The following is a 24797-nucleotide window of genomic DNA, read 5'->3' as shown; positions in this document are numbered from 1 at the left end:
AGTTTGGCACAGCATCATAACCCTTTACCATGAAATTACACAATGCAAACGTTTACAGATAACGAGTCTCAGCCTGGAACTTCAGTCATCTTTAGCTATCTGTGTACTAGTCCACCTTCTCAGTACTGGTTTATGGGGGTGGAGGAAGATACATCTCTCATGGCAAATACAGGGTTTTTTTAAGTTCAACATTCTCAAATTCTGACAATGGGAAACAGTATTATCTGAGATAGTAAAGGAATAAGCTTAATGAAAAAATAACTGGCAGCTTTTCTCCATAGTTTAAGTCAGAAAGCAGCCACCTATTTAAGAGACTGAAGTTTAGAAGTTTACCTCTGCATCATATCTGACAGCAGCAGAGAGCAATGAAAATGCATTTTCCACAGTAATTCCTCTCTTGATAATATGCTGACACAGTTTTTTCAGTCTATTTTCACAGTAAGAAGTAGCCAAATCCAAAAGCCCTGCAATTAAAACACCATTGTACATTAGTCCGTTGTAACAATCTCTGCTCTTTGAACAGCAGCTTATGTTCCTGGGCACAGACTGCATCTGCACTCCATGTGCAATGTTCTATGGCTCTGAAAGATGCTTTTTGCAAGTGGGCCACTACTCAGGAAAATTAATTTTACCGTTACACAAGAAGAAAGGCCTTTTATTCCCTCATGCCATAATCCTGTTAATCTCTCCAAATACACAAGCTGTTCTCCTGCTTTGCACACCTAACTGCTTATGAGAGTGGAAATATCACAGAACAAGCAGCACAACATGAGCAAAAAGCTACCATCACAAAAATCTGTGCCTGAATTACAGCTTGCTCTTTGCACTGCTGTCCAAGTTTCCTCTATGTTGGATCTACTGAGATTCTTTGATATTACCCTGAACAATAACTGACTCAATTTAGTAAAATATTCAACTATTTTAACCCAAACAATTTCTCTCCCAAACTTGAAAAAAATGCTCACAGATTATTTCTAAATATGCACCAATTTTGCCACGGAACATTTGCTACAACAGTATTTTTAAGACAGGCTAATTAATCACCAGTAAAATGCATTATAGGCCAGACCAGACCAGAAGCTTGTATTAATATATACATACTGCATTCCCTGCCTCAGTTTTTCTGGATGCTGCTTTCTAACATAATTGGACCATAAGCAATACCTATTGCATCTTCAGGCGGAAGGTCCACACTGTCTGTATACAAGTACTCAAGAAAGGCACGATACACAGGATAAGAAAACTGGTCTATTTCTATCACTTCCTTCATATCCTCATTCCAGTATGACTGGAACATGGTTCTGAAGTGTTCACACCTAAGAGACAAAGACATAATCTGGAACACTATTACATGAACACATGAACATTACATTACAGTCCCCCTGAAATACATATTTGGGGCACTCTGCAATATTCACAAATATTTTACCATACTCTATCACAGCCAGTGGTCCACATTTTGGTTCCTAATACTGTGGGCATTGTTATGCATCAAGATAAAACTCTTATTTGATCTATGATACAGAAATGTCTATGTATTCCTTGCAATCAGACCAACTTAACAGAATTCATTATCCTGGGAACAACAGATGGGCTTAGTGAAAATTGACTATGGACCATTTTAAGACAAGAGTTTTGATTCAACTCTTTTCACAATTACTTCATTTAAAGTGATTACGAATACATAGATATTATATATTACAGGTTTAGGAGTCCCTCCCTATCCTTTACTTCCCCCCACCTTAGATGTGATACTAAGAGTTTATACAGAATAACCAAGAGCTGTGAAACATGACCACTACCTGATTTTCAGAACAGCTTTGTGGACATGGATGTACTTTCCATCCACACGGAACTTTAGGTCTGAGGTTTCTGGGCTGTCAAACTCTTTCTTCAGAGACTCTGCTACTGTTAAAAAGTCCTCATGCTCTACAGAAACAATTTGAAAACAAACAAAAACATGTTAAGCTTCTTAGAACATACACATCACTAACTAATGCTAGAAGCTCAACTAAGAGCATGTTAAGGAAAATAGGTCAGTATTAGAGCTCCACTGGCTTAAATGCTGAAATGGGAGGAATGAATTAATCCAGTACTATTTCCTGTTGGCAAGGGCTGCTACAAGGCAGCTACAGGCAGCAGGGGTCAGCAATTCCCGTTCCAGCTCATTGCACAGAGGTAGCAAAACACCATGGAAAGCACCTGGAGAACTTTCTCCTCCTGGACACCACTCATGAGGTTGCCAGCCTCCTCACAGCGCACTGCTAGTGCTCATGCTAGTCAGCTCAGATCCACAACCTGCAAACTACCTCTGCAGCTGCACACTGCTCTCAATGGGAGTCTACAGCATCACCTGCAACTTGAGACACAGTGTACAGTACGTCAGCTGCATTGACATGGTGTGGCCTAAACAGTAAGAAAATGTGTTACCAGTTGCCACTTGTTTGTGCTGGCAGACCGGATATAGCCTGCAGGTTGTCTGTCAAGGTCTTTGCCAAGGCTCAAGAGCATGAATTATCACTGACACCATTATACTCAGGTTCTTAGTCAATTATGGCAACACAAAACCTAATAGCAGTGCTGTTGAAGAAGAGTGACAGTAGATACTGTGTGCTTGGTACAACCAAGGACATAGGACTTTGGCAATTTTGGAAGTGGATTAAAGCTCCCAGCTCTTTGACAGTCCTTCATATTAAGGCCCATGGCACTGGTCCCACAGGGGTCCCATTCTATGTCTCTAGAAATCATACAAGAGTTGCAGCATAAGATAGCTCAGACTTGTGGTTAAAACAAGATCTCTGAAGTTCTAGAAAAACTAATTTAAGCCACTATTTGAAGCTTACACTGATGCATCTTAAAAGTGTGTTTCAAAACATATGGCCTCTAAGAGGCAAAGTATGGAAAAGAAAAATAAGTGGATTTCCACTATAATGGGATGTGGTCTACCTCCTGTGTCCCACAGGACTGCAGATTATTCATCCATATACAATCCACAAATTACCTTTCACCATTCGGGACAGCTGAATTAGTTGTCATTTTGAAAGGAATACTGCTGTAACAAATTGCTGTAACAGACAAGTCATGTTTGTGCCACAAAGACCACACACTTCTACAATTTACATAGATCACCCACAGAACCTGCAGCTCACCAGGGCTAACTAAACCATGCTCCAATCCCTCTCCATTTGCTCATGTAATTTTAATTCCCAGGTCATCATCTTAGCTTAAGCTATGCAGCAGATCAACTTTCACTCCAAATATCTTAAGTTCATTCCTCAAAAAAGGCTGCAGATTCGTACTTCACCACAGCCAATCCTGAGTGACTGATTCATTTTTTTGGCAGAGCAATCATAACTGGAAGCAGAACAACAAACTTTATGCAGAGTTAGCTCTCACTAACAAAAAAACCCCAAACATAGAAAGAAAAGAGTTTTTTTTTTAACTTGTATGAATAAAAAGGCGGGGAAGATGGAGATTAAAAATACACCCACAATTAATGCTTTTGGTTTAAATATTCAATAAGTAGGATTATCAGAATAAGAAGGGAATAACCCCCAACAGGTGAGAGGAGTTAAAAAGCAGATACAAAAGTTAAAACATGTTGTTATACTCAGTCTGGGAATACTTCATAAAAACCAAGAACTTGAAAGGTAGTGAAAATGGGGAGATTTATTCATTTAAACAGTCTTCACTATCAGCAATAGGCAACAGACTGGACAACCATCAGACCTCTACAGAGGACAAGACTAACACCTATCACAGAGGATTAGAAAATGAAGAAAGCAAGAGTAGGATAAAACAAGACTTGGATTTACCCAGAAGCAGATCACTCCAAGCTAATCTTTTCTCTCTAGTAAAACTATTCAGTTTTTGTCTATACACGAGATGCTGTTATCTGGACCTCTATGAATGTGATAACACGGCTAACTGAAAAGTTAGAAAAGGTAGAGAACCAGGGTTAGGACAAATCACATGCAAGGTTAAAGACTGAGACTGCAGAAAGGTCACTCAGGATGTGATCTGTCCACAAAAACAATTTTGTACAGGAACTAACAAAATTAGGATCTGTTGTCAATATGAAATCAGATTAGAGCTCCTAAATGATCTTAAGAACTGAAGCAGCAGGTCTAAAATGAAAACATCTTAACGTTTTGGGCATGAAGACGTCATGTTTTCAAGGAAGTGGAAAAACAAGCTAAGCACTTTATAGCATATTTGGGGTCAAAAAAGAATTAGCAGAATGTGAATCAAAGATAATCAAGAAGAAAGGACTGGGCTTATCTGTTGGTCACAGAGACTGTATCCTAAAGTGCAATCCGAGGTAGCATAAAAAGAGAGTTCCGACAGAGGAAACTATTAGGGTCTTGTTTTAGAGGGACTTTTATTTATAAATCTGCCTGTCTTTGAATAAAAGTCAAATTAAACCATGTTGAGAGAAATCATCTCAAAAAAAGAAAACCTGGAATTCTGTTACTTTACTTTCCTAACGTGAAACATAAGAGAGAGATTCAATCCTTCATGTTGCCAGTTCTCCTTAAAACAGGAGTGGTATCCTGTACTAATCACTACTAATGTACACAAGAGATTACAGCACTGGCTGCCATGTTAGAGTTTATTCTCACCTACTGACAGAAGACGCCACATAACAGCCGGGGTAGCAAAGCAAGCAAACACATCATCAGTGCAGGCAAAGTGCGTGAGGTGGGGAAGGATCACGGACTGCCCACGGCACTGGCCCCACATGTACACTTGGCCACTCTGGGTCTTGGCAGCTGATGTGTGAGCAGAGTGGCAGGCAGCAATCTCCACAACCCTGTGAACAGAAGAACCCTTGTAAGATACTTACAGGTACAGAATCAAGTGACTTTCCAAATACCTCACCAAAATAACAGCCAACCAAACTATGCATCTAGACTCCTGTACTATCTTTCTTTGCCCTGCATGAATGTGATACTGTTAGAATAGATATTTTGAAACTGCAATGACATTTTCAGCTTGCTGGTAGATTTTACTATACTTATGTATTGCTTCAATGATGTCATTCTCATCATCTGACATTCCTCCTTTTCTTCCATAAAGATGGGAAAGAGACGAAAAAAAAACAAAGTTCTGGTTTCCCCTTTAAAACCAATGCACATCACTTTTTCTCAAAAAGAAATGCTTATGGAGCTGATGAAACTTCCAGTTCCGGAATAAGCAGAAAAGTTTTAGTACTAAGATTTTTACAGAACACTTTTCAGAACATCTCTCAAACAGATGTAAAAATCATCTCACATTAAGTTCTTTGGTGTTTTTCAATAAATGCTTTATTAAGAAACCCTTCTACCTCCCTCTTTTTAACCCCTCCCCCTTTTTTTTTTCTTATTTTTATTTAGACAGAGATGTGACCTACTGCTTGTATTTCTGCCTCCTTATTTTGCTGCTAGTTTCCTTTCCTCAACACTGAAGTTCAGCAGGGAACATGGACAATGCTTCATGTGAGGAGAGGCGAACACACACACACTTCATATTCTTGAGAGCTATGGCTGTTTTTCAAATGAAGTCTATATAGTATTTTCACCCACCTCACATAGTTCCTTAAAATAGTAGAGCTGCTGATGCACACTTATCTATTCTGTTCTCCCACTGCTCAGGCAATCCCTACCTTGCCATCTGAAACATTACAAGAACTGAGAAGAACCACACTTCCGTTAAAAAGGACTGCAAGGATGTTTCCAGTGTCTCTGTTTACACAATAAGCAAAAAACCAGGGGAAGTTCCAGTGTTAGTTCAAAATAAAAGTTACACTTTCCTGGTTTTATTCCATGCTAAAACTGCATCAGAGGATTTCATGCTTTTGTGCCAGAAACAGATCAACTGGGACAAATAAATGTCTTTCCAAGCAATCTACGGATGTACATATCAAAATGTTTGTTCCTTTACAGAACAATAACATGGAGAGTTGGCTTTTTGGTGAAAAGGTTTTTTAGCACAAAGCCCACATTTTAAGTGCAAAATCTTTTTCAAGATAAAACACAGGAAGAATCTCCAACAACTTTCAGTGTATGTATCAGTTATTTATGGCAGATAACAGACTAACAGGTTATTTTAAACCATTATCAACTTCAGAACTTGTTTGCAACATTATGGTATTTCAGCATCTCTGCAAGAGACATCATAAAGCAATTATTTCAGGGACAACTTTTCATCTTAAGTGTCCACCTAAACTACTTCCTTCCCAAACTTTCTTCCCTTAGCAGAACAGATTCTTATTTCCAAGGCAAACTATGCTATACTTAAAAAGTATAGTAGAACATGTATTGTAACACATACATAGTACATGTACTGAATACTTACAGTACATGCACAGGATAACATGTTAAGCAAACACTTCACATCAGAATTCAGGAAGCTGACCTTCATAACTGCTCCTCCAAGCTAACACAAAGTCTAAAAGTTCTTTACAAGCTATATGTGCAATATTCTTCGAGATGGCATCATATGCCACTTCCTAAGGAACTGTCACCAGCATTACATATAAATGACAAAAGAGTGCTATAAATGAAAAGACCAGGAGAAGCAGCAGTAACATGCTTCATGGGAAATGACAGCTCACCCACTTACAGCACTGTTTCCAAGGGAGCTGCATCAAGCAAGATGAGTAAGTTCAAGTGACTTACATCGCCCTTAGATGCCAAGCAGAAATTTTGTATTTTCCCCCTCCTTGAGTCCCTGAACAAATGCCAGCATTATTACAGTTCCATGCTTGAGTTCACATACACAACACTAAATGCAACAGCTCCCCTTAGTTCACTTGAGAAATAAACTGCCAAGAAAACAAAGCTGCTCTATTTGCAAACATACATATTTCTGTTTCAGTGCTTTTAAAAATAATATTTCATTGGCTCCAGCCAATGAGCCGGCTTCATCTGGAGCTCGGCTCAGATGCCTCTATACAAACGCCCATAGCATAGGGAACAAACAAGAGGAATTAGAGATGTGTGCACGTCTACAGGGGTATGATATAACAGGCATCGCAGAAACATGGTGGGATGGCTCCTGTGACTTGAGTGTTGGAGTGAAAAGTTACAGGCTCTTTGGGAAAGACAGGCCTGGCAGGCGGGGAGGGGGAGTTGCCCTTTATGTTAGGGGTAGGCTGGAGAGTATGGAACTCTGTCTGGGGACAGGTGAGCAGTCCACAGAGAGTCTGTGGGTCAGGGTTAAAGGGAGAACGGCTATGGGAGACATTACTGTGGGGATCTGTTACAGACCACCTGATCAAGGAGAACCTGCGGATGAAGCACTCCATAGACAGATAGGAAAAGCCTCACGCTCACAGGCCCTTGTTCTCATGGGTTCAACCACCCTGACATCAGTTGGAAGGACGGTACGGCCCAGCACAAGCAATCCAGGAGGTTCCTCAATTGTGTGGAAGACAACTTCCTTCTGTAAGTAATAGAGGAGCTGACAAGGAGAGGTGCCATGCTTGATCTTGTGCTCACCAACAGGGAAGGGCTCATTGGAAATGTGACGCTCCAGGGCAGCCTTGGATGCAGCGATCATGAGATGGTCAAATTCGAGATCCTCAGGACAGTGAGAAGAGCGTGCAGCAAGCTCACTGCCCTGGACTTCAAAAGAGCAGACTTTGGCCTCTTCAGGAACCTGCTTAGGAAGGTTCCATGGGATACAGCCCTAGAGGGCAGGGGGGCCCAAGACTGTTGGATGATATTCAAGAATCACCTGCTGGAAGCTCAGGAGTGTTGCATCCCAACTAGAAGGAAGTGCAGCAGGAGGGCCAGGAGACCCTGAGGAGCTCCTGAGGAAAATTCAAAGGAAAAAAGAGGCTTATAAAAAGTGGAAGCAAGGGCAGGTGGCCTGGGAAGAGTACAGGGATGTGGTCCGGGAAGCTAGGGACCAGGTTAGGAAAGCTAAGGCCCAGTCAGAATTAAACTTAGCTAGAGGTATTAAAGATAACAGGAAGGGATTCTACAAGTACATAGCAAATAAAAAACAGACTAGGGAGAACCCCCTCAGGAAGCTCTCAGGAGAACTGGCTACACAGGATTTGGAGAAGGCTGAGGTTCTGAATGACTTCTTTGCCTCGGTCTTCACTGGCAAAGGCTCTGACCAAACCACCCAAGTCTTGGAAGAAAGATGCAGGGACTGTGAGAATGAAGACCTTGCGCCCACTGTAGGAGAGGAACTGGTTCAAGACCATCTTAAAAATCTGAACGTGCACAAGTCCATGGGACCTGATGAAATCCATCCGTGGGTCCTGAAGGAGCTGGTGAATGAAGTTGCTAAGCCACTGTCCATCATATTTGAAAAATCATGGCAGTCAGGTGAAGTTCCCGATGACTGGAAAAAGGGAAATATAACCCCCATTTTCAAGAAGGGGAAAATGGATGACCCGGGGAATTACAGACCAGTCAGTCTCACCTCTGTGCCTGGCAAAATCTTGGAGCAGATTCTCCTGGAAGGCGTGCTAAGGCACATGAAAAGCAACAAGGTGCTTGGTGACAGCCAGCATGGCTTCATTAAGGGGAAATCCTGCCTGACCAATGTGGTGGTCTTCTATGATGGGGCTGCAGAACTGATGGACAGGGGTAGAGCAGTTGATGTCATCTACCTGGACTTGTGCAAAGTGTTCAACACTGTCCCACATGACATCCTTGTCTCTAAATTGGAGAGACAACAATTTGATGGATGGACCACTCGGTGGATAAAGAACTGGCTGGATGGCTGCACACAAAGAGTTGTGGTCAATGGCTCAATGTCCAGCTGGAGGCCAGTAACGAGTGGCGTCCCTCAGGGATCGGTGTTGGGACCGGTCTTGTTTAACATCTTTGTCGCTGACATGGACAGTGGGATTGAGTGCGCCCTCAGCAAGTTTACTGATGACACCAAGCTGTGTGGTTCGGTTGATACATTGGAGGGAAGGAATGCCATCCAGAGGGACCTTGACATGCTTGTGAGGTGGGCTGATGCCAACCTCATGAAGTTTAACCATGACAAGTGCAAGGTCCTACACCTGGGTCGGAGCAATCCCAGGCACAGCTACAGGTTGGGCAGAGAAGAGATTCAGAGCAGCCCTGTGGAGAAGGATTTGGGGGTGTTGGTTGATGAGAAAATGAACATGAGCCAGCTGCAGTGTGCGCTCACAGCCCAGAAAGCCAACCGTATCCTGGGCTGCATCAAAAGGAGCGTGACCAGCAGGTCAGAGGAGGTGATCCTGCCCCTCTACTCTGCTCTTGTGAGACCTCACCTGGAGTATTGTGTGCAGTTCTGGTGTCCTCAACATAAAAAGGACATGGAACTGTTGGAACAAGTTCAGAGGAGGGCCACGAGGATGATCAGGGGACTGGAGCACCTCCTGTATGAAGACAGGCTGAGGAAGTTGGGGCTGTTCAGCCTGGAGAAGAGAAGGCTGCGTGAAGACCTCATAGCAGCCTTCCAGTATCTGAAGGGGACCTATACGGATGCTGGGGAGGGACTCTTCATTAGGGACTGTAGTGACAGGACAAGGGGTAACGGGTTAAAATTTAAACAGGGGAAGTTTAGATTGGATATAAGGAGGAAATTCTTTCCTGTGAGTTTGGTGAGGCACTGGAATAGGTTGCCCAGGGAGGTTGTGAATGCTCCATCCCTGGCAGTGTTCAAGACCAGGTTGGACGAGGCCTTGGGTGATATGATTTAGCATAAGGTGTCCCTGCCCACGGCAGGGGGTTGGAACTAGATCATCTTAAGGTTCCTTTCCAACCCTAATTATTCTATGATTCTATTTTGCTATGCTAGTGTCAGTTCCTTCACAGACAAGCCAGCCTAACGTCAGTGGTTTCTATTGCAATGGTTCCTTTCTTCTTTCCCACCTCCACCCCTTTTTAAGCTCTTAAACCATCTCAGTTCTGTGCAGCTTTTAAGTGTGAGAAACAGGAAAAATAGGAATGACTTCCCAGAAGGACAGTTCAGACATGGAGGACAAAAACCAACCACAAATGCTTCTTAGTTAAGTGGAGATTACAAGTTAAGAGATTTACAGGTTAAGGAATTTATGGATTAAGAGGTTTCCAAATTGAGGTACATTAATCTATAGGTATACACATGGGCCCAGAGAATGAGATTGAGGTCCAAGCTTGTAGTGAACAAAAGCCATCCTAAATATGAGGATGACAAGGGTGCTGGAAGAAGAAGTACAAGGGTAAGGGCAATTCTTTTACGAGTCTAGAAAACTAGGAAACTATAAACTACTAACTGGTACCACTGATAAAAGTACTGTTATCAGTCCTTGGCTCTAGCAACCTTGCAAATTGAGTTGTGTTTACATGGTTTGTCAGTCTTTCAGAAAACTGTTTTTTCCTCATATCACTTCTTACAAAGACAGTGCTTCTCCCCCCCCTCTTTTTATTTGTTAAACATAGGCCTCAATATAGCTTAAAAGCTTGGCTTGTTGATTTCATAACTGCATATTTTTAACCAAAGCAACCATATTTAGAATAGCCTAACAGTCATTCGTTATCTTTCAGTATGAGGTAAATAAAAAGCATGTTTACTTTCAATAATCATTACAGATAGTAAAAAGCTTTCAGTCTATAGTAAACAACAAATTACCATTCTTTCCTATGCTTTTAACATTTGCCATAGAAAAACAATCAACCATGCCCTACACTAGCATGCTTCAAGTGCTAGAGTCTGCATAACACATGCTCAGATTTACCAATCCAGAAACAGCATCAGCAAGATTACCTTTCTTTTTCCATCATGATCTGCACCGGGCTTAGCTGGTTACTTTTATTGCCAGTTCCCAGCTGCCCATAAGTGTTAGCTCCCCAGGCATAGAGCAAGCCCTCATCTGTTAGTGCTAGTGTGTGCGCATAGCCACAGGCAATCTGTAAGTAAATATATAAGCATTACTACTAAAAAAAAAAAAATCAGAAATGAGAAATACAATTATAGCACGCACTGCCTTTGTCTAGCTGATGTTAAATTTCTCAGGCATTCTTCACTTAGCGCTACTATGCATTATTTCTCGGTATTTAAAGCTAACAAAATACATTAACTGTAAATACCAGAAAAGTCCCAAATTCATTAATGTTCATTGGTTACTCCTAAATTATTTACTACACTTTTGCAAAGTCTCCCTTTTACTTGCTTTTAGCTGCTTTCAGTTGCAGAATCGTCACACAAATGGTGAACTCTATCATTATGTCTTGTAACTCTGAAATATATTCAGAATTTGATATTTTTAATACAGTACAAACTACGAGAGCTGCAGGTCAACAGCCAACAACCATTCAACCCAAGTTATCACATGAGGCTCCACAGAACCTTACTAAAACCCTGGGAAGTCCCAAATTTTAGTTTAATTCTTTAGCTGGGGAAAACAAAAACAACTCACCGACAAACAACCAAACCCACACCACAACTCATTTTCCTTTTCCCTCTCACTTCTGAAGGACTAATTAGACTATTCATGTAGAATATAATTTGAATACCTTGCTCCCCTTCTTTTCTTGTCTTTGCCTAGTGCATTTCGTTCAGGTTTATAACAAAAATGCAATATGTATCCATAGCATAATTTACTCATAGTTACACTAGCTAACTTTAAATCATTCAGAACACTTACAAAAGCAAGTATTTTAGAGCTTACTTGCACTTTTCATAAGCCTAAAAAAATTCACAGGAGATAAAAAAAAAAAAATCAGTATTTGAACTGTGATATCTAGAAGCAGGCATATGATTCCAAAAATACTGTTTTAGCAGATGCTAGTAACGTGAATGCATTTTCATTCCCACATTAGACATACCTGGAGTATACACACACCATGTAACGCTGCCACTCTGCATGGTGTTAGTTGATTGCCGTTGTTTCCAAGACCTAGCTGACCATTACCATTGTAACCCCAGCCATACACCTGGTTGCAAAAGGAAAATGAAAAAATTAAATAAAGCCACTCCTCAGCAGAAGTACAGAACATTTAAGACTTAGTATCGAACACAAGTCAGAAAAGTACATCTTAGAAAAAAAAACACTGTACATTATTTCAAGAGTAGTATTGAGAAGGCTGAAAGACATTAAATATACTACGATTGACTGCACTCAACTTTTGCATCCTGTGTTTAAAATATATTTGTCATTAAAGCACTAGAAATTTTGCAGTACACCAAAGTCTCTGCCACAGCGTCAACATTTCAGTGGACTTCTACACCTTCCTTTCTCATTATTACTTTATTTTTTAAATAAAAAAAGGAATTAGTTACTCTGATCAGCTGGTTAGCTACTGGATTAGTTTAAACTGAAGTTCCCAGCTTGGCTCTGTTTTTTACTTTAGTTTTGTTACAGTGGACATATCAAGACAAAAATATGTACAATGAAAGCTTATCTCAACCCCAGGACTTTTACAGTCCCTCCAGCCATAAAGAAATGCTACACTCCAAGTTTGATGAAATGTAGTAAGATTGAGGTTACAGTTCATACCTAGAAGCAAGATAGCGCCATAAACCTTTGTGAAACAGAACAGTTGCAGAATACTAGGGCAATGTGCAAACACTGGGTTCAGTTTTATTGCTGGCAGTCAAGCCATGTGCTTAAGAATCAGGATATATCAATGTATTCTTGCAGCAAGATTAACTATTTAACTCTGCACACTTTCAAAAATCAATGTAATTAAGACATCTGTTAAAGAATCTGTTGAAGACAGTATTTCCAGTTAATAGCAGTATTTTCCTTAAATTTATCTCACAGAAGTTATCAATATAACTCTATCAATACAACTCTGTAACTTCAGCACTCTATGTCAGCATCTCTCCATGTTCAAAGGTTAACCTCTGTTCAGGTAACAGAGACCATGAGAACACAGCAATGCTTACCTCGCCATTGTTTACTATAGCCATGGAGGAGGTCTGACCACAAGCAATGCCAACTATCACTTTACCCTGTAAACAGTTTGAAACTCTACGAGGAGTTGGCTGGTTTGCTGTAGATCCAGATCCAACTTGACCACAGTTATTATAGCCCCAAGCATACAGCTGTCCATAAAAACAAACAAAAAATGCAATTTAAGCTGTAATGATAGTAATAAATTATAATCTTACTGTAGTTATTATCAGACAGAGTAAATTATCCTACTGAACAAGCTAAAATGCTTAAAATCAAATTTCAACAGCTGAAAATTATAAACAGCAATATGACTGAACTAGCAAATATGAACATAGGACTTTTTTCAGCTTCTTGCTACAGAACTGGAGTATCTGACTACAACAGGAAAACAAAGGAACATATTTCTGTATTAAACATATGTCAGATTACAAGACAGAGAACATAGTTAGTGGACTGTCCCCATAACAGCTACTATGAACAAGGAAGCATAAGGAAGACATTCTTTACTGTAGACACTGGAACAGGTTGCCCAAAGAAGAGATAAATGCTCCATCCCTGGCAGTGCTCAAGGCCAGGCTGGACAGAGCCTTCAGTGACACAGTCTAGGGTGAGGTGCTCTTGCCCATGGCAGAGGAGTTGGTACTAAATGATTTGAAGGTCCTTTCCAACCCTAACCATTCTATGATTCTATAATAAAAAATTAATTCCATACCAGTCAAAACCAGCACATTATGACAAGTATTCCCATGAATACTTACGACTTCAATGACCCTCCAGATGTACCAAGACACAAGGGCTTCTGCAGCCAAATCTTTCTATAAGAAAAACTCTACTTAACATATTTTGCTGCTTTCTGTATAATCAGTTCTGGTAGAGATTAAACCTCAGAGCACAAACAGACTAAACTACTGAAAGGTATGCTAAGGACAGTTTTATAGCACATTAGCTAGCCACAATGGCAAGCAAGCTGTAAATCCCAACTCCATGGTAAATACAAAGAAACTTCCCTGCTTCCACAGACATTTCAAGCATCTGACATTCATTACAAGAGACAGCATGGCCACCACAGCAGTCACTTACAGTAGCTGGCACCACTAGTTTAACTAATGCATGAACACCCTCTCCCTCTTGCACACACACCAGATTTTATGGTTTAACCAAGTCAAACGTGATGGCATGAAGATCTTCCCTAAGAATAGGCTCTCCTTCCAAATACAACACTTAAATTAACCCAACACATCTTTCCTACCCTCAAATACTGATTTGCTACTTTGTATTACTGTTACATTATGACTCTACTGAACCATAATAGAGGCATGCTCAGATTACCAGGATGAAAAAAACCTGTAGTTTACATTTTCATTTTTAGGAAGATTTTAAAATTAGAACTCTTCTTTTGCTAAAGCAGAGCTGAAACGAGGCTTTCCGCTGTGCAGTAACATGCAACTCAAATCAGATATGCACAGATTGCTCAAATCTGACTAACTGGAAACTAATTTTATGTGTTTCCCGTGACATCTAGCCTTAAGCCATGTAAACGAATAGAACAAAGCAAACTTGGTTATAAACCAGGTTCTCTTTCATTAGCTACACACAAAGGTATTCAGAGGTGTGTAGCGCAATATTCTTTCACAGTAAAAACCTGGAAATCATGAAGACTACAAGAAACAGACCAAAGTAAGCAGTGAATACAAACAACACAATAATACCTCTTAAACAACAGAACTGTAAGTAAATCAGCGTTACATTTTGCACTTTATAAACTATTATTTCACCTGTGACACAGCTTTCTGGTCTTGTCCCTGTAGGACACACCACAAATGCAAGACACAATAGTTTATTAAGCTTTTATCCCATTTTTTTTTTGTGGTTGGACGGGTTTTTTTTGTTGGGGTTTGTGGGTGGGTGTTTCTTTGAGTTGTTTTCAAATCTGGTCTGAAGAGAAGGACACCCTAGTTTAAGACAGTAGAAAAAAAAAGTTATGTTGTAACTACACTACAGAGAAAGAGAAATGTCAGACTGCAAGGTCCCTTGCACTACTCACATCAAGAAGGAGATTAAGAGATTTGAACAGGTTTCAACTTACATCCCCATCAAATGACAGAGCCATGGAATGATGAGAGCCACAAGCTACTTCCACCACTTTCTTTACTAACAGATTTGTGCAAACTTGAACAGGAGTAATGCCCTGATTAGTTGTGCCATTCCCGAGTTGGCTGTAACCATTATGTCCCCAAGCATATACTTCACCATCTGCAAAAATATTGACATTTGTGATAAAAACCACCAAAAATTCCAAGGAAATTGAGATAGACAGAATTCTAAGAGATTAAAAACATCAACAAGAAAGTGAAAGGGTATTAACAAAGAGCAAAACTATTGCAAAAATCATCTGTATACTAAAAAACTGTGTACTTCATATGCAACTATTTTATACACATATCACAAAATAAACCTCTAGGTTTATTGTGGAAACACATGGAAGTGCACAGGTAAGACTAAGTATGTCATAAATGATAAGAGTAAAGCTTTATAGTTGCAACATAATGGAAATGGAAACTTGCTCTACCTATTCCTGAGTACCTTTAGCTCCACTTAAGAACAATAAGAAACCCTTAGTGTGCATTACCTAATTAACAAAATACAATTACACGTTAACCCACTCTTGTTAAATGCAAGTGGAACTTAAAATCCGTAACTGATGTTTCAATACTAAATGTTAATTTTCTACCTTCAGTGCTAAGTACAACATGGGGTCCACTTCCATAACTGAGACTGGAAATCTTCTTTCCACATAAGGCTTCTAATTTCTTTGGTACTATTGTGCTCTGGTTATCTCCAGTTCCCAAACAATTACTGCAATTCAGTCCAAAAACAAATACCTGAAAAAAAAAAGAGGAATACTGATTTCAAGTGATTTATACTCAGGTATGGACAGATGTGGCAATATCCAGTTCTTCATGAAACTATGGACTCTCGAGGGCTAGAGACTTCACTCACGGAAGTTAACAAGCTCAAGAGCCAGCATGGAGACACTTTGGAAGTTAAATGATGAAATTAAATTCTTCACATCCATGAAGGCCTCTCATTTGTGGGAACTGTACTATAAGAAGTATTAAACTGTGAAAGTGGAAGACAGCCCCTTCTTTTAAAAGCAGTTTGCAAAGAGCAGCCACAGTTGTACTGTGAGAGGCTCATCCTTCAGGCAGCTTTGACAGGACTTAGGGGAAAAAAAAAAATGAAGTCCTACTCTACCCACTCTTACAAGAAACCTTCCCATTAATACACCCCAAAACACCTGGCTTGTTCTCTTTCAGCAGCACAATGCTAACTCGCATTGTTTCAGAATCATTAAAATCCACAGATAATCTTCTGCTGTACTGTTATTTAGCAAGCCATAACCTAATTACGTATCTTCATACCTGGAGCGCTTGCACTTAATTTCAAGCTACAACAACTTCTTTTGAATTCTGACTGTCTTCAAAAGTGCACGTAATCCATCCTGGCCTTTGCCATTTGCAAGTTTTCTAAATACTCCATCTATATTGTCCCCATACAGGACTAAAAAAGAAATTAAAAGTTACATCCAACATATTTTGAAATACACAAATTTCACACAATGCTTTTGATAAGCCATTTACAAGTATTCAGTGGACTATGAAAACAACTAATTGTAGGGTATATGTTCCAGTTTATCACAGCCTTACCTCATCATTGTGCGTTACGTATATAGCTTCATTGGCTGACGTACCAAATACACACGCTTTCCGAATAGATGCTATTTCTTGAGGTGACAGTAAGGTAAATATTGGCCACTTGCTTACATCCACCATGATGCTGCTGTGTGTCATAATGTTTCTACAAGTAAGACGACACTGCTGTAATAAAAACAGAAACTTATTAGAAAGTGTATTCTGCACTTCAATCAGCAGGCAGTAAGAAAACTTCCTTTAAGTGGGAGAAAACACGTGTTGCAGCTTTGAAAGTATAACATTCTGTTCTGCAAGAAATAGGTAATCATGTATGTATGAAGGTGGACAAATAGCAAGTCACTGGTAGGATGCTCGAAGAACAGGCCTTTTCTTAACAGAATGAGTAAATTGTAATTGGTACAACTGAACATCTGCTGTTCTACAATCAAACATACAAACTTTGTGACACCCCCTGTGGCATAGGGGACTTCTGAGGGAATTTTCAGAGAGCATTTCAGCTGGGATTCCTATTTATAAAATTTTCACTCACGAATTTTATTGTAGTCTTACAACTTATATATGCCATATAAGTGAGCTGTTGATGTGTATGTCAAATCTGCAAATAAAAATAAAGCAGCTGTTGAGCACATGACATAAATCTGCCATCTCTTGCATAATCAAAATCTTTTCTTATGATCAAAAACTATTTGTGAGAGCACAAAAGCATGAGATAAACTCACAAGTTTGTACAATTAAGCAGTGACAGAGAGAACTGATCAAGTAAAATTGTCATAATCTATTAAAAACAAGCTGACAACATGAAAAGCTGGAAATATGAACTGGGTATAGACATTATCTGTCAATGAACACAGACTATACAAACCATCCTTCCACAATGCCCCATCTTCCCAGTCTCCCTAGGACAATTGCACCAGGTCAAGAATAAAGCTGACAGTCAACACAAGCACACAGAGCTTATCTAGGTCTCCAATCCTGCACATAAAAACTGTAACACTGCTCATAACCTGAAGGGATTCTGCCACTGCCAACCTATGATCCATGCTCAAGAGTATCAGCAAATTTTGTGAGATCTTAAAAGCACTAGATAGAGAATGCCACAGAATGTCAGTGACATGAAAGAAATTACAGTAAATCATAAAAAAAAAAAAAGATAAATCATTTGGTTCTGATGATTTTCAAAACTGCTGACACCAAGACACGGCTTCAGAAAGCTATTCAAAACCAGCAGTCAATCCCAAAGCACAGGTCTTTCAGTGCAGATGTTTAGTGGAAGGAGGGGGCTTGTTATATTTTTAAGAAGTTTGAGAAACACTGGGGTCACATTGGAAATTTGTATGCAAAAAGAAACCAACACAAACAAAACCCAGACTTGTCTCCTGATTAGATTTTGTAACCTTGCTCCAACAAACCCAGCTCTACTCTACAGGCACTTCTCCCACTAAGAGCCTGCCTTCATGCTACATTTCAGATTTGAAGCAGGTCTTGAAAACACCTGAAGTCTCCAGATGGCACATTCATACTAATTATATTTGTAGAACAGCTTTTAAAAGTCTATGTGATATCGAGACCACAGCACGTTCTGTGCAGCTAAACAGATCTCAATGCGCTTAAGCCTTCTTAATTTCTAGTCACGTTACAAACTCAGGCCGCCAGGTGCCAAGATCTGTTACCTTGCTTTGGCAAATCTCTTAACATGACACTGTCAATCAGTTAAAAGGAGACAGTGCTGACTTGCTCATTTGCGCAGACCAAGTAATTGTTCCTTCTGACTTTCCCTATTTATTTTGCCTTGTATAATGTACAATTAGCAATGTGCAAGACTGTCATAAATTGGACATTACAAAACACTATTTTCTTCACAGAAGTTCTTTTCAACATATCCTATCAATTTAAGATACGAAGACAAAAATCTTATTTTGATGGAGAATGTCCTAGTAAATTAACAACTTCTAAAGCACCCTGAGAATATATTCTATCCTTAATATCCAGTTTAAAATGTGCTCCTCTTAATGATCTCTGCACTAGGTCTTTAATCGGCTTGGCTTATTTTCCACTACTGTACGACTCAGTTAATCACTCCTCTTCAACAAAACATTTCCAAGCACTTCTCAAACCTGTCCAAGTCACACTGCATTTTTTATGCCTCAAAGCTCAACTGGGTATCTTGTCAGACAAATTAATACCCGTAGATAAAAGAAAAGCTTTCAAGCACACAAGAATTTCCAGATTGAAGACATGAGCAATGAACTCCATCCACAGATGTTCATCCACAGAAGTTCATTCTGACTTATGTAATACTGCTTTATCTAAAACAGTGCTGTATATTTCCAATTTCAACTATTACTACAACCCTACAAAGTTATTTCAAAGGTTTTCCTTAAAAGGCTTTTAATGGCAACTCATCTGTCACTGCCAACCTAGTTTCTTTAATAGATCTCAAGCCTAAAACCTCTCCAACTTTAGCACAAAAATCTTTAAACAAACAGAAGACATCTCTTGCCTTTTATATAATACTCACTGTTTCTCCTAAACACAGACCCTTTCCCCTTCCTCTACAACTATTAAATGTTGCCCTTACATGCTGCCATTTGTTAGAGTACCTGTCATTATTCAGTTGCAACATTTTTACACTAGGAACAGCAGCTATTTTTGTTCCTGCTTATATCTAAATGAGTGAAATTACACATAAACCTGAAAGTTCTGGGACTTACTGTTCCTGAGCTTTAACTGTGCATGGAACACTGCTTTAACTACTTATTCTCCATTTCCACAGAAAGTGCGTGCCCAACCTAGGCATAAGCACCACCAAAACAGAAATCTAATTAATTGTAGCATCCTCTAAGACATACTGCATGCTTTCCAAAAGGGCAGACACTCTGCAATACAGTGATTAACTTCTCACACCAATCACACTCAAACTCCACCCTTGCACAACGTTTGCCTAGATACAAGGGGAAAGGTGTCTGCAGAGTTTCTTCTGGGCAAACGTTTGCTATGAAGGGCTGATCTAGGAGACTTCAGTCAGGTCATTGCAAGCAGTGGCACAAAGAAACACAGCATCCTTCACTCACCATTTGTGTACTGCATCAGTAAGAGAGCTAAGGTTATTATTTATGTCTCCTGATAATCACATAGAGGCCTGGACCCTGCCACATTACATATTATGCACTGTCTGCATCCTAACTGAAAGTTTGTATGTGCAAATGTAGTAGCAAATGCACTAGATTTAGTCCAAAGTAATGGTTATTTTAAACTGTAAGCAAATAGCTGTTTCAATGTATTAACTCTCAAGCTATTGTTTAGATTCCATATGCAACACGGCAGCAGCAGCTCTGAGGCATACCTGTCACACATCAACATCTAGATTTTAAGTTAACTGCAGTTGAAAGCCTTACGAGTACAAAACTCAAAAGCTTAAATTTGGTGCTCTGGTAGTTAGCTGCTTTCAGAAATACTGTATGTCACTGCCTTTAACTGTCTTTTCATTTCTACTGCATGATCCAGTGATAAACAACTACACACCATGTACCTTTACTCTAATGCAGAGCTAACCAGCAGAGGGCACTTATATCAGCAATCCCTCTTCTAACTACTTTGACATCTTTAAAATTATCCAACAATCTTGGTATACAAACAGGAACAAAGATGATTGTTTGAATTTCAGTGAGGCTAAAAAAAGCAAGAAAGGATGACTTGTTGAGAAGGAAACTGAACTGGCTGTACAGTGGGATAAAAAGAAATTGAACTCAGAGCAGTCAACAAGGTTAGGGAAAAAAAAATCTAGATTTGCTCGAGATTTAAAAAACCCACATGGTTTCAGACACATAAGCCCTTCAAAAATTTGGTATTAAATTGCTTCCTATGCATTCAACTTCTCACTAGTTTGCCTTTTAAAGAAAAGGCATTCAGGCTGATTCTCAACAATACATTCAGGCAAACATGCATCCCTGCCTTAAAGAAAAAAAAAAAAAACAACACAAAACAAAACTAGAAAACCCACCAGTAGTTACAAAATGTTTTGTTAAATGATTTTACACGAAGTTTTAAAGAGTTTATATTCAGCTACGCAAATCCACACTGAAGATAACAACAGCCTACCACAATATCCTACCAGCTAAACAGTACCCATTGTCATTGCAACAAAAAAAACTATAACTCCTCAAAGATTATCCCCTAATTTGTAAAGACTATTTCAACACAATTGCATGTTTGTTTGCCTCACTCTTTCCTCAGCCCCTCCAGTGCTGCAGTTTATTCTGGCTGGGCAGATTCTCTCCAGTACAGAAAGAAACTGCAGGGTCAGGCCTTCATTTCTCCTAATTGTCTACAGGAATTATAAACAGAAGTGAGAACACAAAAGCTGGGATATCTGGCTTTAGATCAACACGAAAGAACTGGCACACTTGACCTTTTTAAGTACACATCAACCAAGAAAGAGTAAAATCCTAGATGTAACACTAATCTTCTCCATGTTTTCTCCAGTTTATGTCTGGTGTTTTAATCTCATATTTCAGTATTGAGACAGAATTTGGAAAGAATACATACGACTGACATTAATTAGATGTGTGACCCAAGTCATATTATTGAGGTTTTCTCCCTACTGACACAAGGATATTGCACTCCCTGAAATCACATGCCTCAGTTCACTTTCCTTAGACCTTACATAAGGCAAGATTTCTATGACAAAATCTGTGTGTTCAAACCTCTGCACGATTTATTTTTGGATGCTTCTTATGAGCAAGCAAGGGAACGAAAAACCTTCTGATCTGACAAGTAAACCTCCTATTTGCTTTGAGTAACCATCTGAAAGAGATACAAGTAAAAAACACTACGCAAATAAATACTACTGAACATAAGACTGTTCTAGCCATAGGAAAAAACCCTTAGTAAGATAGCAATCATCCACACACCATAACAAAACTGTAGTTACAATCACAATGTGCCTTCTTTTTATTTTTTTTTTTTTTAAGCTGAGCCATCACTGCAACTTACTGAACTATTCACTCAGGACAAGACATCTTCTAAAGCAATACCTGTATTCCGAACCAATGCATAGAGAGAGCATTCAAAGGAAAACATTCACATTAAGGCTCTAAAGAACTACTTCATCTTCCAAACGCTGTTTTTCCTAAAAACCTTCGCGTTTCAAACACATTTCCATTTATTTCTGTCATAAGACCACCCCTAGTTTAAATGACTCAATACGATTTTACCTTTCATCAGTAGATGACAACATGCTTTCCGAACGAGGTCAGTTAAACTTTGTACATCAGAACTCTGAATGTTCCTTTTATAAAGTAAATATTAATTCAATATTAAATTTAGAAGAACTGTATTAATAACTGAAAAAACACTATTCGTGTTTTTTCACGAGCCCAGCGAGGGGGAAGAGATGTTGAGCCTTCAGGAAGCAGACAACAAAGGGAAGGATAAACTGAAACACCACGAAACAGAAAAAAAAAAAAAAAAAACAAACCAAAACATACTGTGAGCACATATTGTGAGCTATGTGAAGCAGGAAGAGAGCCTTTCAGACAGCTGTGTGGGAGAAGTCACAGGCGGACCGAAGGAAAGCTTCGCCAAGTCACTCGCATCATGACCCCCAACCGAGCCCTGTTTACGTAAGCGGGACCCTTTCCTCCTCCAGACGGGTTCCACGGGCCCTGCCGCCCCTCACCGAGGACCCACCGCGCCCGCCCACCCGCGGCCCTCACAGCGCCCAGCGCTTCTCACCCGGTCCCTGCGGCATTCCCCGGCGGACTCCCCGCGGCCGCTCCCGCTGCCTCTGAGGCGCCCCCGCCAGAGCCGCTGTGTTACCGGCCGTTGGAACCGTTACCGGCCGTTGGAACCGTTACGGCCGTTCGGCGCCAGCCCCAGCGCGAGCTAAGCGGGCACGACTGGGCGCGCAGCGTGGGAGCCTGCACCACGCACGTGACAGCGGCGGGGCGGGCTGGGGCCGAGGGCGGCTGGGGGGCGTGTCACGTGACGGCAAGCCTCGGGAGGGACCCCTCCCGCTTGACCGTTCGCGCTCGCCGTCACGTGTCCGACGATGAGCAGTTCCTCCCTCCTCTCACCGCCTATTGGACGCGGTAAGCGCGACCACGTGACGTCTCCGCTCAACCTCCGCGGGTTTGGCTGTCGCTGTTTGGGGCCTGCCCCTGGCGGTCCCGTCCCGTCCTCTCGGTACCTCAGCTGCGGCTCCTGGCCTGGCCTGGCCTGGCCTGGCCTGGCCTGGCCTGGCCGGTATCCCCCCTGCGCAGGCATCGCTCTGAGGGCGCTCATGAGGGCCCGGGAGCTTGTCTTTGCTCTCGGTAGCTGGGTCCGCGGCAGGGGCAGGCCGGCGGGCACGGCCACCGCTCCCTTTAGCGGTGAGGCTGAATGGCACCTTTCTGCCTCCACACCTTCACTGGCGTGAGGGCGAGGAGAGAATGAGATGAGGTCGCAAGCAGCCCAGGCCTCCTTCCGCGGACAGAGCCGAGCAGGGCTGTGATGGGGTATGTGCCGGTTCTGCTGCAGGTCTGTAGTGTCTGAAACCAGCTGCATCCCATAGACTGTGTTGACTGTCTTCTGACACAGGCACTTAAAGGCTTGTCTCCATTCAAAGATACTTAGCCAGTACATAAGTGCCTATTACAACTTAGCATTAACATAATACAAGGGGTAATGGGTTAAAGCTTAAATAGGGGGGATTCAGGTTAGATGTAAGGAAGAAGCTATTTACAGTGAGTGTTGGTGAGACACTGGCACTGGTTGCCCAGAGAAGCTGTGGATGCCTCATCCCTGGAAGTGTTCAAGGCCAGGTTGGATGGGGCTTGGAGCAACCTGGTGTAGTGGAAGGTGTCTTTGCCCATGGCAGAGGGGTTAGAACTAGATGATCTCAAGGTCCTTTCCAACCCTGACTATTCTATGATTCTGTAATTTTGTCTTGTTACAGTTCTGTGTCTACACCTGTGGATCAAGTAGGAGACAAAGCTGGGGGAGTATCCAGGAAAGGGAAGATTGGAGACTAGCCATCCCAAGAGAGCTCTTTTGCTACACAAAGTTGTTACCAGGAAATGCCTTCCACTTTTCTCAAGATTTCTTTATTTTCCTGACAGTGCACAGGGTCAGGAGGCAGCTGGAGTTTGCAGCAGGAGAGGAACTGATCAGTCTGAAACATAAAGCAGTAGGGGAGGGCCCACTGGAAGTATCAGTTTAGGGCTGGTCAGATTAGGAGGAAACTGTTTAAAGAAGAAATTGTGATTTAAAAAGGGGAAAAGAAAAATCAAGTTCACTACCCAGGAATGAAGTTTGGATGGATCCCTCTGAGAGGAAGTCAGTGATGCTGAGCAAATTCTGCCCTGGAATATGAAGCGAGGAAAGCACAGCAGTAGGTCTGGGGCAAAAAGAGATGTTCCCTGCTAAGTTCCTGCTTGCTGTGCTCTTGTGTGACCTTAGCTGGCATCAGCAAAGCAGTGCTGAATTGGCTGTGCAAATTCTGGAGCAACAGAAAGAGAAGGCATAAATAAGGAGATATGTTGAACAGTGTCATCAGAGCCTCCACAGGAAGCCCTAGAAGGGCCAGAATGGGAACATACACAATGCTTATTTTCAGCTTGTGTTTGTAGCTCCACAGAGGAATCATCGATCAAGAACAGCTGCCTTTCCTGACAGTGCTAGGGAGTGGTGTTGAAGGTGGAGCTCTGTAAACAGAACTTTGATCCTATTTAGTACCTGTAGAACAGACCTGCTTAGTTACGATACACAAGAAACCTGGTTGTTCTAGCAAGTACTGGAACACAAACCTCCAGTCAGGTTTTTTTATTCATGTGGGTTTAAGTTTGTTGTTATTAATTATCACTAATCAGTTTTTACTGTGTGCAGTAGGTCCTTAAACAGTGGTTGTTGACAGTTTATACTGTGCCAGAACTTTACAATTGGCTGAAACAGCTAAAAAAATTGCTCTGTATGGAGCAGAAGTAATTTTATAATCTCTCAAATAACTAGTTTCAGTTCTTTGTCTTTCAGTTTGGCTTTTTTTAAAAGCCAATGATAACAAAAAGCAACCATCCCCCAACCATTTTTTCTTAAAGGAAAGGGATATGAAACCTTATATCCGTCTTGGAAAAGTTATGACAAACTGGAAATGTTATGAAAGCATTAAATACGCCAACTAGACAAAACCATGATATTCAGAGACAAGTTTTGTGGAATAAAAGGAAATATTGCTAAAGACAGTATACAGACAA

At 40.8% G+C, this 24797-nt stretch overlaps 1 protein-coding gene and 1 long non-coding RNA gene across 5 annotated transcripts in view; one reads left to right on the top strand and one right to left on the bottom strand.

Annotated features, from left to right (window-relative positions):
* RCBTB1 (RCC1 and BTB domain containing protein 1) overlaps window positions 1-22412 on the bottom strand; it is a 25732-nt gene extending 3320 nt beyond the window's left edge. Inside the window, exons 1-11 of one of the 4 annotated variants that reach the window (XM_062607318.1) lie at window positions 22303-22410; window positions 16564-16734; window positions 15588-15738; window positions 14943-15109; window positions 12847-13005; window positions 11784-11891; window positions 10723-10865; window positions 4623-4813; window positions 1803-1929; window positions 1165-1316; window positions 334-464 (exon numbers count right to left, since the gene is read on the bottom strand). In XM_062607318.1, coding sequence (XP_062463302.1) covers window positions 334-464; window positions 1165-1316; window positions 1803-1929; window positions 4623-4813; window positions 10723-10865; window positions 11784-11891; window positions 12847-13005; window positions 14943-15109; window positions 15588-15738; window positions 16564-16707 — 1473 coding nt within the window. In that variant the 5' untranslated portion in view covers window positions 16708-16734; window positions 22303-22410. Of the gene's footprint in view, window positions 1-333; window positions 465-1164; window positions 1337-1802; window positions 1930-4622; window positions 4814-10722; window positions 10866-11783; window positions 11892-12846; window positions 13006-14942; window positions 15110-15587; window positions 15739-16563; window positions 16735-22302 lie in introns of those variants that run through there. The other 3 variants (XR_009962513.1, XR_009962514.1, XM_062607319.1) reach the window with 3 other exon arrangements.
* On the top strand, window positions 22057-24797 carry LOC134157894 (uncharacterized). Its single transcript, XR_009962515.1, has 2 exons — window positions 22057-22190; window positions 23504-24797. It is a non-coding gene; the product is annotated as an uncharacterized LOC134157894 (long non-coding RNA).

Source organism: Pezoporus occidentalis, unplaced genomic scaffold, assembly GCF_034315485.1.
Source record: "Pezoporus occidentalis ecotype Australia unplaced genomic scaffold, CSIRO_AGI_Poc_V1 ctg122, whole genome shotgun sequence".
Taxonomy (NCBI): Eukaryota; Metazoa; Chordata; class Aves; order Psittaciformes; family Psittacidae; genus Pezoporus; species Pezoporus occidentalis.
This window is presented reverse-complemented; position numbering and strand designations above follow the sequence as displayed.